Source organism: Gymnoscopelus microlampas, assembly GCF_963454915.1.
Source record: "Gymnoscopelus microlampas genome assembly, chromosome: 21".
NCBI classification, from domain to species: Eukaryota; Metazoa; Chordata; class Actinopteri; order Myctophiformes; family Myctophidae; genus Gymnoscopelus; species Gymnoscopelus microlampas.
In genome coordinates this window covers 39,281,285-39,294,904 of record NC_139958.1, presented here as the reverse complement: position 1 = coordinate 39,294,904, position 13,620 = coordinate 39,281,285, and the positions used below count along the sequence as shown (strand labels likewise).

At 42.9% G+C, this 13,620-nt stretch overlaps 1 protein-coding gene across 1 annotated transcript; it reads left to right on the top strand.

Annotated features, from left to right (window-relative positions):
- Positions 1–400: 400 nt before the first annotated feature.
- Positions 401–13,121, top strand: LOC311037970 (protein-glutamine gamma-glutamyltransferase 5-like; the record flags this gene model as incomplete). Its single annotated transcript, XM_084047265.1, has 16 exons — positions 401–419; positions 893–1,072; positions 1,969–2,226; positions 2,960–3,078; positions 3,289–3,417; positions 4,942–5,116; positions 6,416–6,548; positions 7,447–7,556; positions 7,684–7,799; positions 8,474–8,600; positions 9,002–9,114; positions 9,266–9,440; positions 10,387–10,517; positions 11,555–11,688; positions 11,845–12,005; positions 13,078–13,121. The coding sequence occupies 16 exons, from the start codon at positions 401–403 to the stop codon at positions 13,119–13,121; spliced, it is 2,124 nt and encodes a 707-aa protein (XP_083903391.1).
- Between the last annotated feature and the right edge of the window lie 499 nt (positions 13,122–13,620).

The window sequence follows — 13,620 nt, the reverse complement described above, 5'->3', positions numbered from 1 at the left end:
CTCTAAAGCAGTGATTCTCGTCCGGTCACTCTAGAAGCGCACAATAGTTTAAGCACTTAAAACCCTGTACTAAGTTGACTGGAATACCCCAGGCCAGGGCTGGCCAGAGTGAGGCCAGAGGGTTCATGGGGTTAAGTAATGTCTTCACCTCAGAACCTGTGTGCCTGCATTGAAGGTGCTTTAAGTGACTTTCTCTTTTCATCTAAGAAAAGAGAAAGCATGACCGGTTTAACACACATAGATTTCTATCATGAATCACATTCTAATGAGACGGGTTGGGAAGGTATTTATACTGCTGCATGACAGCAAGACACAGACACAGACACATACACACACACACACACACACATACGATACACGCAGCTCCCTGTGACTTCTACCTCTGTAAGACAACACAAACATGGCATACTCGGATCTGAGTAAGTAAACAGGACTGTATTTTATTATTATTAATTGGTTATTTACCGGGTATGGTCTAGTATCTGTATGGTATTATTTTTGTGCCATTTGTTTTTAAACCCTGTAGCACTTTGTGATTTGCAAAAATGTAAAGTGCGTTATTAGGCCTCGAGCCCTGCACAGTAGTCCGAAGCCCTATTGAAACTGCAATGATTATTATTAGGGCCCGAGCACTGCACAGTAGTGCGAAGCCCTATTGAGTGTGTATAGTGTGTGTGTGTGTGTGTGTGTGTGTGTGTGCGTGTGCGTGTGCGTGTGTGTGTGTGTGTGTGTTATCAAGAGAATTTGAGAAATTAACATTGTGAGGACCTTTTTCCTGGTCCTGGGTGAGTCAGGAGCTAATCTCGGAAAACGCTTCATCAGTGTCAAACGTTTTGTATGTCAAACTGCCAAAGACGCTCATTAACACACTATTATGACTCTTGAACCGTAGGTAGTGCAACGTACAAGAAGGTGGACTTCCACTGTGAGACCAATAACTCCTCCCACCACACCAGTGACATCAGAGTTGACCAGCTGATCGTGAGGCGGGGCCAGTCCTTCGTCTTGACCGTTGACCTGCTGCGACCTTATAACCCTGACGCCAACCGGCTCCGCTTTACCGTTGATACAGGTACCGTATGACCTGCCACGCCTTGCGCACTTGTAGATCTGCTTTTTGGTGAAGTGGTCTGGTGTAGAGGGAAAAAAGGAGGGGGCCATTAAATGAAAAGATTGGACTGGACTTTGTTCGATGTGGGTCTTCACTCTTCACAGTATAATGATATTAAAGAGCATATATCTGTGGTCATAATGGAGACATAATTAACAATAGATGCCAAAATATTTTATTTTTAAATAGTATTTTCATGTTAAAAGTCCTATCTTAATGTCTTCTTGTCAAACAAAGACATAATGTGTGACTACATCAGCAGACTACATCAAGAATAAACATCAGGTTCTAACCACATTCCACCAATGAGATCATGAAGTTTTCCTGTGATCCTATAGTTCACTGAGACACTGTCTCTCTGCATTTGATGTATGCTATGTGTTCTTTACCTTGCCTATTGTAAGTCACTCTGCATAAGAGTGTCTGTTAAAAGCCTCAATAGGCTCTATGCACAGCAGCAGAAAGAAATTGGGCCTCTTCCATACTTCCTTCACAGGTGTAACCAATGATACTAATGAAGGCTCTGTTCAATTTAGTGTAGCACAGTGGTTCTTAAACATTTGAATTTCAAGGACCCCCATAACTCTGAGAGTGTACAAATGGAACCAAATGGACCCGTTACACATCCATAAGGGGCCATTTGGAACCCGCTCAAGGAACCATGTGGGTCCCTCGACCCCATTTTATACCCACTGGTGTAGCAGACCATGTGAGCCAACATGCACAATATCAGCACCCTGACTCTGTTTGACCAGAATGGAACCGAACATTCATTAGAATCATCACCCATTTCTTTCCAATATGCTGCTATGTATAGAGCCTATATTATAAATTGTCAACATGTATTGTAATTGTAGGTCCCAAGGCCTCAAAGGAGCTCGGTACGCAGGCTGTGTTTGGTATCCAAGGCCTCACGGGATTCCATAGGGAGGGCGATAAGGCGATATGGAAGGCGGAGCTTCACGAGGGTTCCGCCCTTCATCGAGGCCGCGTGATCTTGGATGTGACCCCCCCTGCTGACGCTCCCATAGGGGAGTACGAACTGTCTGTAACCAGCGAGGGACCAAAAGTCTTCATGGGCAAGCTGGTGGTGCTCTTTAACCCCTGGTGTAAAGGTACGAATGGAGGGAGGGAGACACCTTTGAACTTTAACAAATCCATAATGATCTCATTAAAGTACATTAAGAAGGAGCACTCGGGTGGTGCAGTGGTAAAGTGTGCCTGCCCACCACTGTTGAGGTTGTGTGTTCAAATCCACTGTGGTGCAGTGACAATAGGCTCTATGCACAGCAGCCATATTGGGAATGAATTGGGCCTCTTCTTGCTTCCTTCACAGGTGTTACCAATTACACAAATGAATGCTCTGTTCCATTTAGTGTAGCGCAGTGGTTCTCAAACATTTTAATTTCAAGGACCCCCATAACTCTGAGAGTGTACAAATGGAACCAAATGGACCCTTACGGGTCCATTTGGTTCCATTTGTACACTCTCAGAGTTACACACCCGCAAGGGGCCATTTGGAACCCCCTCAAGTGTTTCCAGTGAGCCAACATGCATGCACAATATCAGCACCCTGACTCTGTTTGACCAGAATGGAACAGAGCCTTCATTAGTATCATTGGTAACACCTGTGAAGGAAGTAAGAAGAGGCCCAATTCATTCCCAATATGGCTGCTTTGCATAGAGCCTATTGCTGTTGGCAGTTATCAATTGGCATAACGACTAAAAATAATAAGGTTTTATATAACTTATACATTGCTGGGTAGTACACCTGGCCTAGTAGGGATCTGCACTTATCTTGTTTGTTTTGTGTATAGAATGACTGGATGTTTATTGTGTTGTGTGTAGATGATTTGGTGCATCTTCCTGAGAAGGCTGAGAGACAGGAATATGTGATGAACGAACATGGAATCATCTACGGAGGAACACACAGTCACATTGAAGCTAAGGACTGGGCTTATGGACAGGTAAACATTACATTAGATTACATCAGTGGCAGTGACAGCCAGGTATGCATTACAATGGATAGAGGGACGGACGGACGGACGGATGGACGGACAAACTATTGCCCAACATTAGCCGTTATTTCCCCTGGTCATAATCAACATTTATTTCATTCATGTGGCTAAAAAAATCTTTATTAAACTCAATATTTTGATGTGTCTCTCGCCGTCCAGTTTGAGGAAGACATGGTGGACATTTGTCTGAAGTTGTTGGACGTCAACCCCAAGTTCGAGAAAGACTCAGCTGATGACACCGCCGCTCGCTGTAACCCCATCTATGTCAGCAGAGTGGTCAGTGCTATGGTAAGGCAAAGGCACAGGCACAGGCAAGGTTTATTTGTATAGTAGCCACTACTAGTCTGAACTTTTTCTGGACCAGGGCTAATTTGAAAGTCTCGAAAGTGTTCGTGGCCCACCCATTGACTACATGGCAGCCGTGTTAAGTGGTCAGATGGGTGGGCCCCGTACATTTTCAGAGCACGTTTATTGTAATTATCAATTAATCGGTTTTGTTCCGACTTGGATCCATGTAACTAACAGAGTATACTTTAAGTCCGATTTATCACATACTGTAGTTATGACAATGGCTGTGAGTGTGCATGTGTGTCTGCATTCTCCGCAACTGGTCACAGCCCTCATCAAGTCCATGATTATTATATTATAATTGGTCCTCACTAACGCTCATTAAAAGGTACCAATTATTTTCTCTACTCTGCCTGTGTCTCAGAGGACTGTGGACAGTTCGGAAACCCACCTACCAGTTACATTATCGATGGGCAATCCAAGCTAATGTAGGAAACTACAGGCTTTCTATTCTTGGAAAGTTAACACAATAGAAGCCATTGTTCTCGCGTTAATAACAATCGAAATTAAAAAAAAATCTTTTCTTTTCTTTTTACCCTGCCTAACGATGATGTGACTGGTAAGCAAGCAGGCTTCTGAAGTGTCCACAGACACAGACCGAGTAGGATTTCTTTTGTTTTTTACAATTTTATCATGAGCATTAGTGAGGACCAATTATATGAAGATAGGTTGAAAATGGTTGATATCATCCTTTAAGTGGTTAAGAGAAGTGAAAAATCACACCCAGTGTGAAGTGAGCGGTGATATTTATGAGTTATTAATTTCATCATGTGTCTTGCTAGCCAATCACAGCACGTCCTGCAAAGCTTAGCCTATGGGCGTGTTTTCCACAGCATGGCGTCACAGCGAAAGACACATTTTCACGACGGAAAGAAAAACTCACCACGGATGGGTCCTAAACCCTCATATAGGAGCGGTTGCACCGCTCAAAAATTATATATATATATATATATATATATATATATATATATATATATATATATATATATATATATATGTAATTATTATTATTATATATATATATTTTTTTAAACTACCTGCCTGTTTGTCTATTAGCATACGTGCATATGTACCGTGCATTGGGTACAGTTTTCAGTTAGGCACCTTTTACTTTACTTTAATATTTACATTTTCTGACTTTATACTCCGGAACATCTGAGAGGGAACTAATGTACTTTTTACTCCACTAAAGTAATTACAATCAGCCCCATCTTAACCAGCTGCAACTTTAAAATGAACACATTATTGCATTACTAATATCCAATAATATGATTCTGAATTAGGCCATTCTACAAAATGAGTATATTTAATGCAAGTATATTTCGAAGCCAATAACGTTGTACTCAAGTAAAATTTCGAATTCAGTTCTTTAACTCGTAACAGGGTATTTCTACTTGTGTTAGTTACTTTTACTCAAGTAAAACGTCTGAGTACGTCTTCTACCATTGTGTATTATTTGTGCAGATCAACTGTAATGATGACAGAGGAGTGCTGGCCGGCTCTTGGGGTGATTATTCTGGCGGCGACTTGCCCAGTTCTTGGAGCGGAAGTGTCAAAATCCTGCAAAAATGGCACAAATCTGACTGTCAGGCGGTGAAGTACGGGCAGTGCTTCGTGTTCGCCGGGGTGATGTGTACAGGTAAGGAACCCAAGTTAATGTGAGCTTCAGTGCTACTCTTCTGGTTGTCATTACAGTAATGTTCACAAAATGTTCGTCTTTTCTTTGTTTTGCCGCATTCCTAATCCAATAATTTGATGACCGGCAGAGTCTCCCGTAGGAGACTTGCGGAGTCTCCTACATACCAGCTCTGACTGCGTGTTAAACCAGTTCCGTAAAAGTTAACGGTTCCAAATGTGACAGTTCCTTAATGTTGGATCCGATGAGGCTCTATTCACAGCAGCCATATTATGAAGACATTCACAGGTGTTACCAATGATACTAATGAAGGCTCTGTTCCATTCTGGTCAAACAGAGTCAGGGTGCTGATATTGTGCATGTTTTGGCCCACTGGAAACACTCTGTTACACCAGTGGGTCTACAGTTGGGGTCCAGGGACCCTCATGGGCTTCCAAATGCCCCCTTACAGGTGTGTAACTCTGAGAGTGTACAAATGGAACCAAATGAACCCGTAAGGGTCCATTTGGTTCCATTTGTACACTCTCAGAGTTATGTGGAAACCACTGTGCTAAATGGAACAGAGCCTTCATTAGTATCATTGGTAACACCTGTGAAGGAAGTGATAATATGGCTGCTGAATAGAGCCTATTCCTACAAAAGACAGACCCCCCTGGCCTGTAAGGTATAACTTTTGAAAGTAAGATAATAACCATGGTTGGAGCTCTAGGTTAACGCAGGAGTTCCCAAACCTTTCCATGAACACAGACCTCCAAATAGTCAAAGGGTCTGGCTGCAAACCTCCATGGCTTTTAAAGAAAAGCAAAAATAATTCTCACAACGAAGCTCACAACAACGTGTCGCGATACATGCATTGTGAGCGTATAGATAAATTATTATCACTATGAAAAAGTGTTGAATAGCTCTATATTCTGATATAATCATCATTACAGTGTTTGTTCAGTAACAGGGGTCTCCCCGTCTCTCCAGCTCTTACTAGTAAATAGAAAATACATCACTATCAGTTCGGGATAACAGGGCTCAGCGCTTGTTCAGTACTAAATAAGTCAGGCTGGAGCAATCGATTATTTTCTTAGTCAATTACTTCTTTGATTAATCAAATAATTGTGAATTGAGTAGTTTTTTTGACATCAGCTGTCCACCGTCCACCCACAAGGCAATTTGATATAAGATTTAAGTGTCTGTAGATGTGATATACTGTGAGTGTGTGTGTGTGTGTGTGTGTGTGTGTGTGTGTGTGTGTGTGTGTGTGTGTGTGTGTGTGTGTGTGTGTGTGTGTGTGTGTGTGTGTGTGTTTTCCAGTTTTGAGGTGCTTGGGAATTCCATGCCGTGTTGTCACCAACTTCAAGTCAGCTCACGACATGGACGGCAGCCTGACCATCGATGTGTTCAGCGGAGACTATGGAGTCCAGCTTCCCAAAAAGGAATCCATTTGGTGAGTGAAACTCTCATTCAATACTCTCCTCGCACGACGGTGCTTGCCGACAAGAACTGGTTTACAACGAAAGGCCCTGACACACTGAAAGAAGCAGACACACTTGACCTGGTTTTGTTGACCATGCAGACTCATGTTTTGGTTAGATGGGCTTGTTTTTTTTAGATGGTTAAAATGTCATTTGGATAGCATGTTATTTAGACAGATATTAGGTTCATTGTTCACAGCCCTGTGAAGCCTACATTATTTTGACAGTATATTGTTTAGTCTGATGCTAGGTTCCTGGTTTACCTGTGATCCTAGTTTACTGAGGCTGCACTGTCGCTCTGCATTCGATGTATGTCTTTACCTTGCTTATTGTAAATCGGTCTGGATAAGAGCGTCATGAAATGCAGCCATTGTTTAAAACGTATGCAGCTACACTGAAGGCATCAAGAGGATGTGTCAAAACATGTTGACGACACGTCTTTCAGAGCTCAGTTCTATTTTGGAGCGTCGACGTATGGCATAGAACAGAGAGAGAGAGGAGTGAATGGAACAACAGTTCCATTCACAGTGTGGACTCTCAGCGCGCTGCACGCACACACACTGGGAGTTAAAAACACGCCCAGAAAATAAACAGTAGCACTCTCTCGTCTATATTAAAAATATTTTAAACGCATCCCAATGACCCTAATTAAATGACGTTAAGTACAAGCACACGCAAGCACATACAGTAAGTACATGCACGCTGCGTGCATGTACTTACTGTATGTGCCACGCAACCCTCACATCTAGAGCACCATGGAGCACAGTCATAGTGACAGTGTTATGTCAGAGTACCATTGTACCCGTCTACCCGTGTCCCCTTTTGTGCCCATATAAACCTTTCTACCTTATTGTTGTTTGTGTCACGCAGGGAATTCCATGTGTGGGTGGAGGCCTGGATGAGACGGCCAGACCTGAAGGAGGATGGAAGCTATGATGGCTGGCAGGTTCTGGACGCAACCCCACAGGAGAGGAGCAACGGTACTTGTCTCTGCAAGCAGTGGTTATCGCAACCTTTATGGCATAGCAAGGCGGGGGTCCTTGAAATAAATTAAGTTTGAGAACCAGTGGAATGGACATAACATGAGTTTGTTCTCCTCTCCTGCAGGCGTGTTCTGCCTCGGTCCGGCTCCAGTCGCAGCGGTCCGTGCCGGACACACCGACCAGAAATACGATGTTCCGTTTGTCTTTGCTGAGGTCAACGCTGACGTCACTGACTGGCTGGTTAGTACCTGCTGGACAGGAACTGTGTTCAGGGAATTAGTTATATCAGTGGTCCTCGATCAAAGTGGGGCCTTTAGGGGTATAGGGGGTCCCCAGCTGAATTTGAAAATACAACATCGACATCAGTTTGGACCCTGTATACATCAGGTATTGTACTTGAGCCGAAAATAGACGATCTACAACCAACCACTTAACCACTTCTTTGTATGACAAATAGCACTAGATTAATCTCCGGAGTCAGAGAGCTGCCTCTGAAATCACATACATTTCACATACACCAAAGGAACTCGGCAGTCCTTTGCTTTCACCCAAACATCGATGAGGATGATGATGATGATGCTGGCTGGGGACTGGGCATTGTCCCTGAGAAGATGAAGAATAACGCCAAGTGGGTTGACGTCACTCGTGATTTCACGGGGGCGTGTAAGGAACTGAACCTTGGCGAGTTGCTTCATGACAAACTGTTTCGCCTGTTTGAGGCTATGTCGGCCGTCGAGATGATGAATCCGAAGATGGATTCCGGAATGTTTCAGATTCATGTGCTAGGGTTCATGTGGTTAAGCATTTTGTAGCTTATGTTATTATTATTATTATTAATATTATTGCTATTATCATCATCATTATCATTATCATTCATAATATTACAATTATGTGTTTTTTTTGTATACTGCTAGGTTATGGCCGATGGTTCAAAGAGGATAATCTCTTCCGACACTAAGAGAGTTGGTCAAAACATCTCCACCAAGTCTGTGGGCTCCAACAAGAGGATGGATATCACAGACAGCTACAAACACAGAGAGGGTGAATATATTATGTGCACGCACGCATATAAATGAGGACACACACACGCATGTCCACCCAAATGCACATCAGTGGTGGATAATGAAGTACATTTACTTGAGTGCTGTACTTAAGTACTTTCTTTTCGTGAAAATTGCCCATCTACAGGCTCACAATGCGTCTCATCACAGCACGTTGTGAGCTTGTAGCTTTTATGATACTTTTTGAGATTTCTGAAGATATTTGGGGGAAATGTCTGAATATCAATACAGCATGCATTGATATTAAAAAGAAAACAATAAATTACTCTGTAATTTGTACTTTTGAATACTTCAGTATTTCTAAAAGCAAGTTTTCCAGTACTTAAACTCCAGTATCCTCCCCTATTTTCTTTTCTGAAATGACACCTCTGCTCCTGACAGGTACCGACGAGGAGAGAAGTGTCTTTAAACACGCCCTCGCCAGAGTGGGACGACCCACAAATGGAACAAATGGCGTCCATGCTCCCAAGGTCATTTCAATGAACATCGAGGAGGTACTTATAAGTATATTTTGATGCCAATACTTTTGTTCTTTTACGTAACATTTTGAGAGTATTCTATATTGTGGTATTGGTACTATTGGTAGTTGGTTAGAAAAGTAAAGAAGATCTGAATACTTCTTACATTGGTTTTGTATTATTCTAGGTGTCCAGGTCCATCAACGGTCAGGACATCAGTTTGAAGCTGCAGATGAGCAATAAGGGCCAGGCAGCCAGGCGTTTCTCTGTTAACATCAGTACCCAGATCATGAGGCACACCGGTGTACCTTCTGCTAACGTCTGCACCCAGCGGAACGATGTCACTCTACAGCCTGGACGAGGTAAACTAGTCTGTCCCTACGGTCAGGTCACAAACAGCTGAGCAGAGAGGAATCCAGTGTTGATTTTGACAGCAAATTTTGATTTAGCTTTAGTCATAGTCTTTTGAATAAAATTCCAATTTGTTTTGTCATATTTTAGTCATCTGAAATGTTTTAGTTTTTGTCTAGTTTCAGTCGACTAAATATCATAAGATTTTAGTCGACTAAATCTACAGTTGATTTAGACTCCCGGCTGATACCGTCAAGAGGCCTCTCCGACCCACTTACTTACTTTTATACACTGTCAGAGGTATAGACTCGTAACTGTCCATTTGGACCCAGGAGGTATTTTTTTTTACAAGGACATATATAACACCACAGGGAACGTGACCACATAGGGAATAATGCAAACTTGCTAATTACTGTGCATTAGGAAGTTCTTTGGCACACTTGAAATCATTTAGTTTTTCTGACACACTGTGCTGCATTCAGCTAAACGGATTACTGGGGCTTTATGGACTCGTCAGCTTTCCCATTTCAGAGCTGGTTCGTGAACTTGTATGTCCAGTTTCTGTCTCTATCAGAGTTGAGCCCAAATTATACTTTGTCAAGTTTTCAGCACCCACCCCCCCCCAGCCTGGTAAACCCTCCCTCCGGAAATCTCATTTCCATTTGATTGGAATCAAATGGAAATGAGATTTCCGGAGGGAGGGTTTACCAGCCCCCCCCCCCCCCCCCCCCCCCATCAAGGGCATTCTCTCTCTCTGTCTGCTAGTATTACTATCCATCGCACTGGCACTTTATTAATGCACTGAACTCAGGGAAATGGATTAAATAAATGAACTGTAAGAACGTTTGTTTGTCAATTATTGGAGTGTTAACTGACAGGTTTTCATCTCTCTCTCTCTCTCTCTCTCTCTCTCTCTCTCTCTAGACATGTCTGTCCCCATCCTGGTTCGAGCCTCAGCGTACAGGGGACACATGCTGAACGGTGACAGTGTGAAGGTGTCAGCCATGGCCACAGACAAAGAGCAGCCAGATGCCATCTACCTGACAGAGGCAGACATCACACTGGAAAGCCCTCATATCTCCATTACCGTTAGTACTACATTAGTTACTACTACTAAAACTGCCACTAATCAGTGGTGGACAAAGTATATACTAAGTAAAGTAAATACTCAAGCATTCAAAAGTACAAATTATGAAGTATTTTCAGAAATTGTCAGACATTTTCAAAAATAGTGAAAATAGTAGATCTGTGAGCTTGCAGATCGGCTATTTTCACTATATTTGAGATAGGACTTAAGTGATTAATTCATAATATATTTTTTTGTAAGTTTGGGTCCCAAGAGTACCTTCCTAGATGTAGTGAAGTCAAAAGTACAATATTGTTTTTGAGTCCTAGTAAGCCTTTTTTTTTTAAACCCTCCAAAAATGTATAGTAAAAGTACAGTAATCAAATAAATGTATTTAGTTACTGTCCACCTCTGCCACTAATTCCACTACTACTACTACTACTACTGTACTACTACTACTACAGCTCTGGGATGAGGTCCCAAAATCCTACATCAGTGGCTCTGAAATGTTTTCATGCCAAGGACCCCCACATTAATATGTAACTGGCCGCAGAACCCCATCTGAAATGTATTGTGTCAGGGACCCCCGTTAGAGATTTGTGATGTTAAAATGCTTCAAAAGTATTCAAAATTGTTCACATTTTCTCCATTTTGTCTGCGTTGTGAGCTTGTATCTGATATAAAGTAGGGGCCAGGGGTTAGAGTGGTTCAACTGATTTGTATTCTATATTAACACATTTGGCTGGGGAAGCCCGTCAAGGACCCCTGGGTACCTGATCTACAGAGTCTTGTTGCTGTCGGGCAGAAACCTCGATATTTCAACTTTTCACACATTTTGGACGTACAAGGTTTCCACCCGACAGAGCCGAGATGTTGCATATGTTGATATTTTTTTTATTTTACATTAACCACTTGAACCACTTGATGTGTGTGTGTGTGTGTGTGTGTGTGTGTGTGTGTGTGTGTGTGTGTGTGTGTGTGTGTGTGTGTGTGTGTGTGTGCGCGTGCGCGTGTGTGTGTGTGTGTGTGTGTGCGCGTGCGTGCGTGCATGTTTTGTAGGTTCCAGAGGTGGGCCAGCAGGACAGAGAGCTGTCAGTGGAGGTTGTGTGTAAAAACCCACTTGATGAGGAGCTGAGGAACTGCTTTCTGACTGTCACTGGCAGTGGACTGGTCAAAGATGACATTGAGGCCAGGTCAGTGTGTGTGTGTGTGTGTGTGTGTGTGTGTGTGTGTGTGTGTGTGTGTGTGTGTGTGTGTGTGCGTGTGCGTGTGCGTGCGCGTGCGTGCGTGTGTGCGTGCGTGCGTATCTCCATTTATGAAAATGTATGTATTGTGTTGTGTATGTGCAGATTACCAGAGGTGGGTCCACATCGCCAGGCGAGCTTCAAGTTCACCATCCGTCCCTACAAGCAAGGAGTGAAGACTCTGCTGGTGGACTTTGACTGTTCCAGCTTCAGACACATCAAGGGAAGCTGCACCATCCGCATTCTACCAGACACACTCCTGGGGAGTATGTCTTCTACCACTGTGCATACACACACACACACAGTAGTAGAGGACATACGTCTTCTACCACTGAGTCGTCCACCTTCTACCACTCACACTCTGTGAGGATGTAATCTATCCTGCTTCAGTCTGGGACAGTGGTTCACTGCATGGGTTTTACAATTTTTAGCTCTGGGACAGCAATCTAAGAACATTCTTATTGTTATACATGATTTGGTGTGGTATGGTCTAAATGACAAAAATAATAGAATTGTTTTTTTATATATATATCTTGCATATCCAAAGGAATCACCTGATTCACTTCATTAACTTTATCACAAAATGCTGTTTAGCTTTCAGTGGACATTTCTCATACTACCAGTGAAAAAAGAAATAACCTTAAGACGTGTGATGTCAAATATAGCCTATATACTCACCCCACTGAGAGCAGTCGGTAGCTCTGTCGCCTCACAGCTAAAAGGAAGCATGAGCTCAGTTCGGGGCTCTGAACAGGCTGGCAGAGGGAGAGTAGCGCCCAGGATTACAGCTTAGGCAATTGGCACTGGGTGAAAAAAGTCCTGGTTGGTTGTATGTCTGAACTGCAATGGTGTGTAACAGTATTACAAACTTCTTATAACCCATCCTTTCCTAGCTTTGTTTAAGTCCAGCATTTATTTGAAACAGTAAACAGACGCAAACCTGCTCTTACAAGTTTGAGATCAACCAGCAGGTAGTGCTATACTGCCATCTTGTGAACCAACCCAGTGGTCTGTGATGCTAGTTCAGATGTTGCTTTTGGGTTTCATTAAAGATGAAAGATTGGATCAAATTCGTACTCTCTTGTGTCAATCATAAAATGTCTAGACGCTTACTGTATATAAAGACTTCATGGCTGATTCATGTATGGCTTTTAACCTCTACGGGGGCCTCTCACGGGTCACAAAGATCACAAAGAAGAAGAGAGAGAAGGATGAGGCTGGCTGGGCACTGTGTCAGGCACCCGGAAACTGATGGCGAGCAAACTACACAAGACAAGGCATAGGAGGGGAAAGAGGCACACCACCTACGTAGACGCACTGTGGCGTGACACACTGCAGAGCTCAAGACCCTGATGCTCAAGACTAGGGTGTGGCAACGATAGGCTCTATGCACAGCAGCCATAGTGTGAAGAAATTCACAGGTGTTGCCAATGATACTAATGAAGGCTCTGTTCCATTCTGGTCAAACAGAGTCAGGGAGCTTGTAGATCTGGTGTTTTTCAAAAGATTTTTATACATTTTGAAAAGCATAAGTCTGAGAGTGTACAAATGGAACCAAATGGACCCTGTGACCCATTTGGTTCCATTTGTACACTCTCAGACTTTATGGGGGTCGCGGAAACCACTGTGCTACACTAAATGGAACACCTGTGAAGGAAGTGATAATATGGCTGCTGTGCATAGAGCCTATTCAGGAGTCCCGAGTTGGTGTTGCCTAGTTCGCACTCTCGCATGATCGCATCACACCATAGCATTCAACTGTAATTATGTGTAAAAAATAATTAAGTAAGTAAGGGAAAATGACATCAAAAAACAAGACATTGCCTTCTTTGCTCTCCTTTTTCAAAAATAGAAACTCAACTGCTCATGAAGCCAAATAGA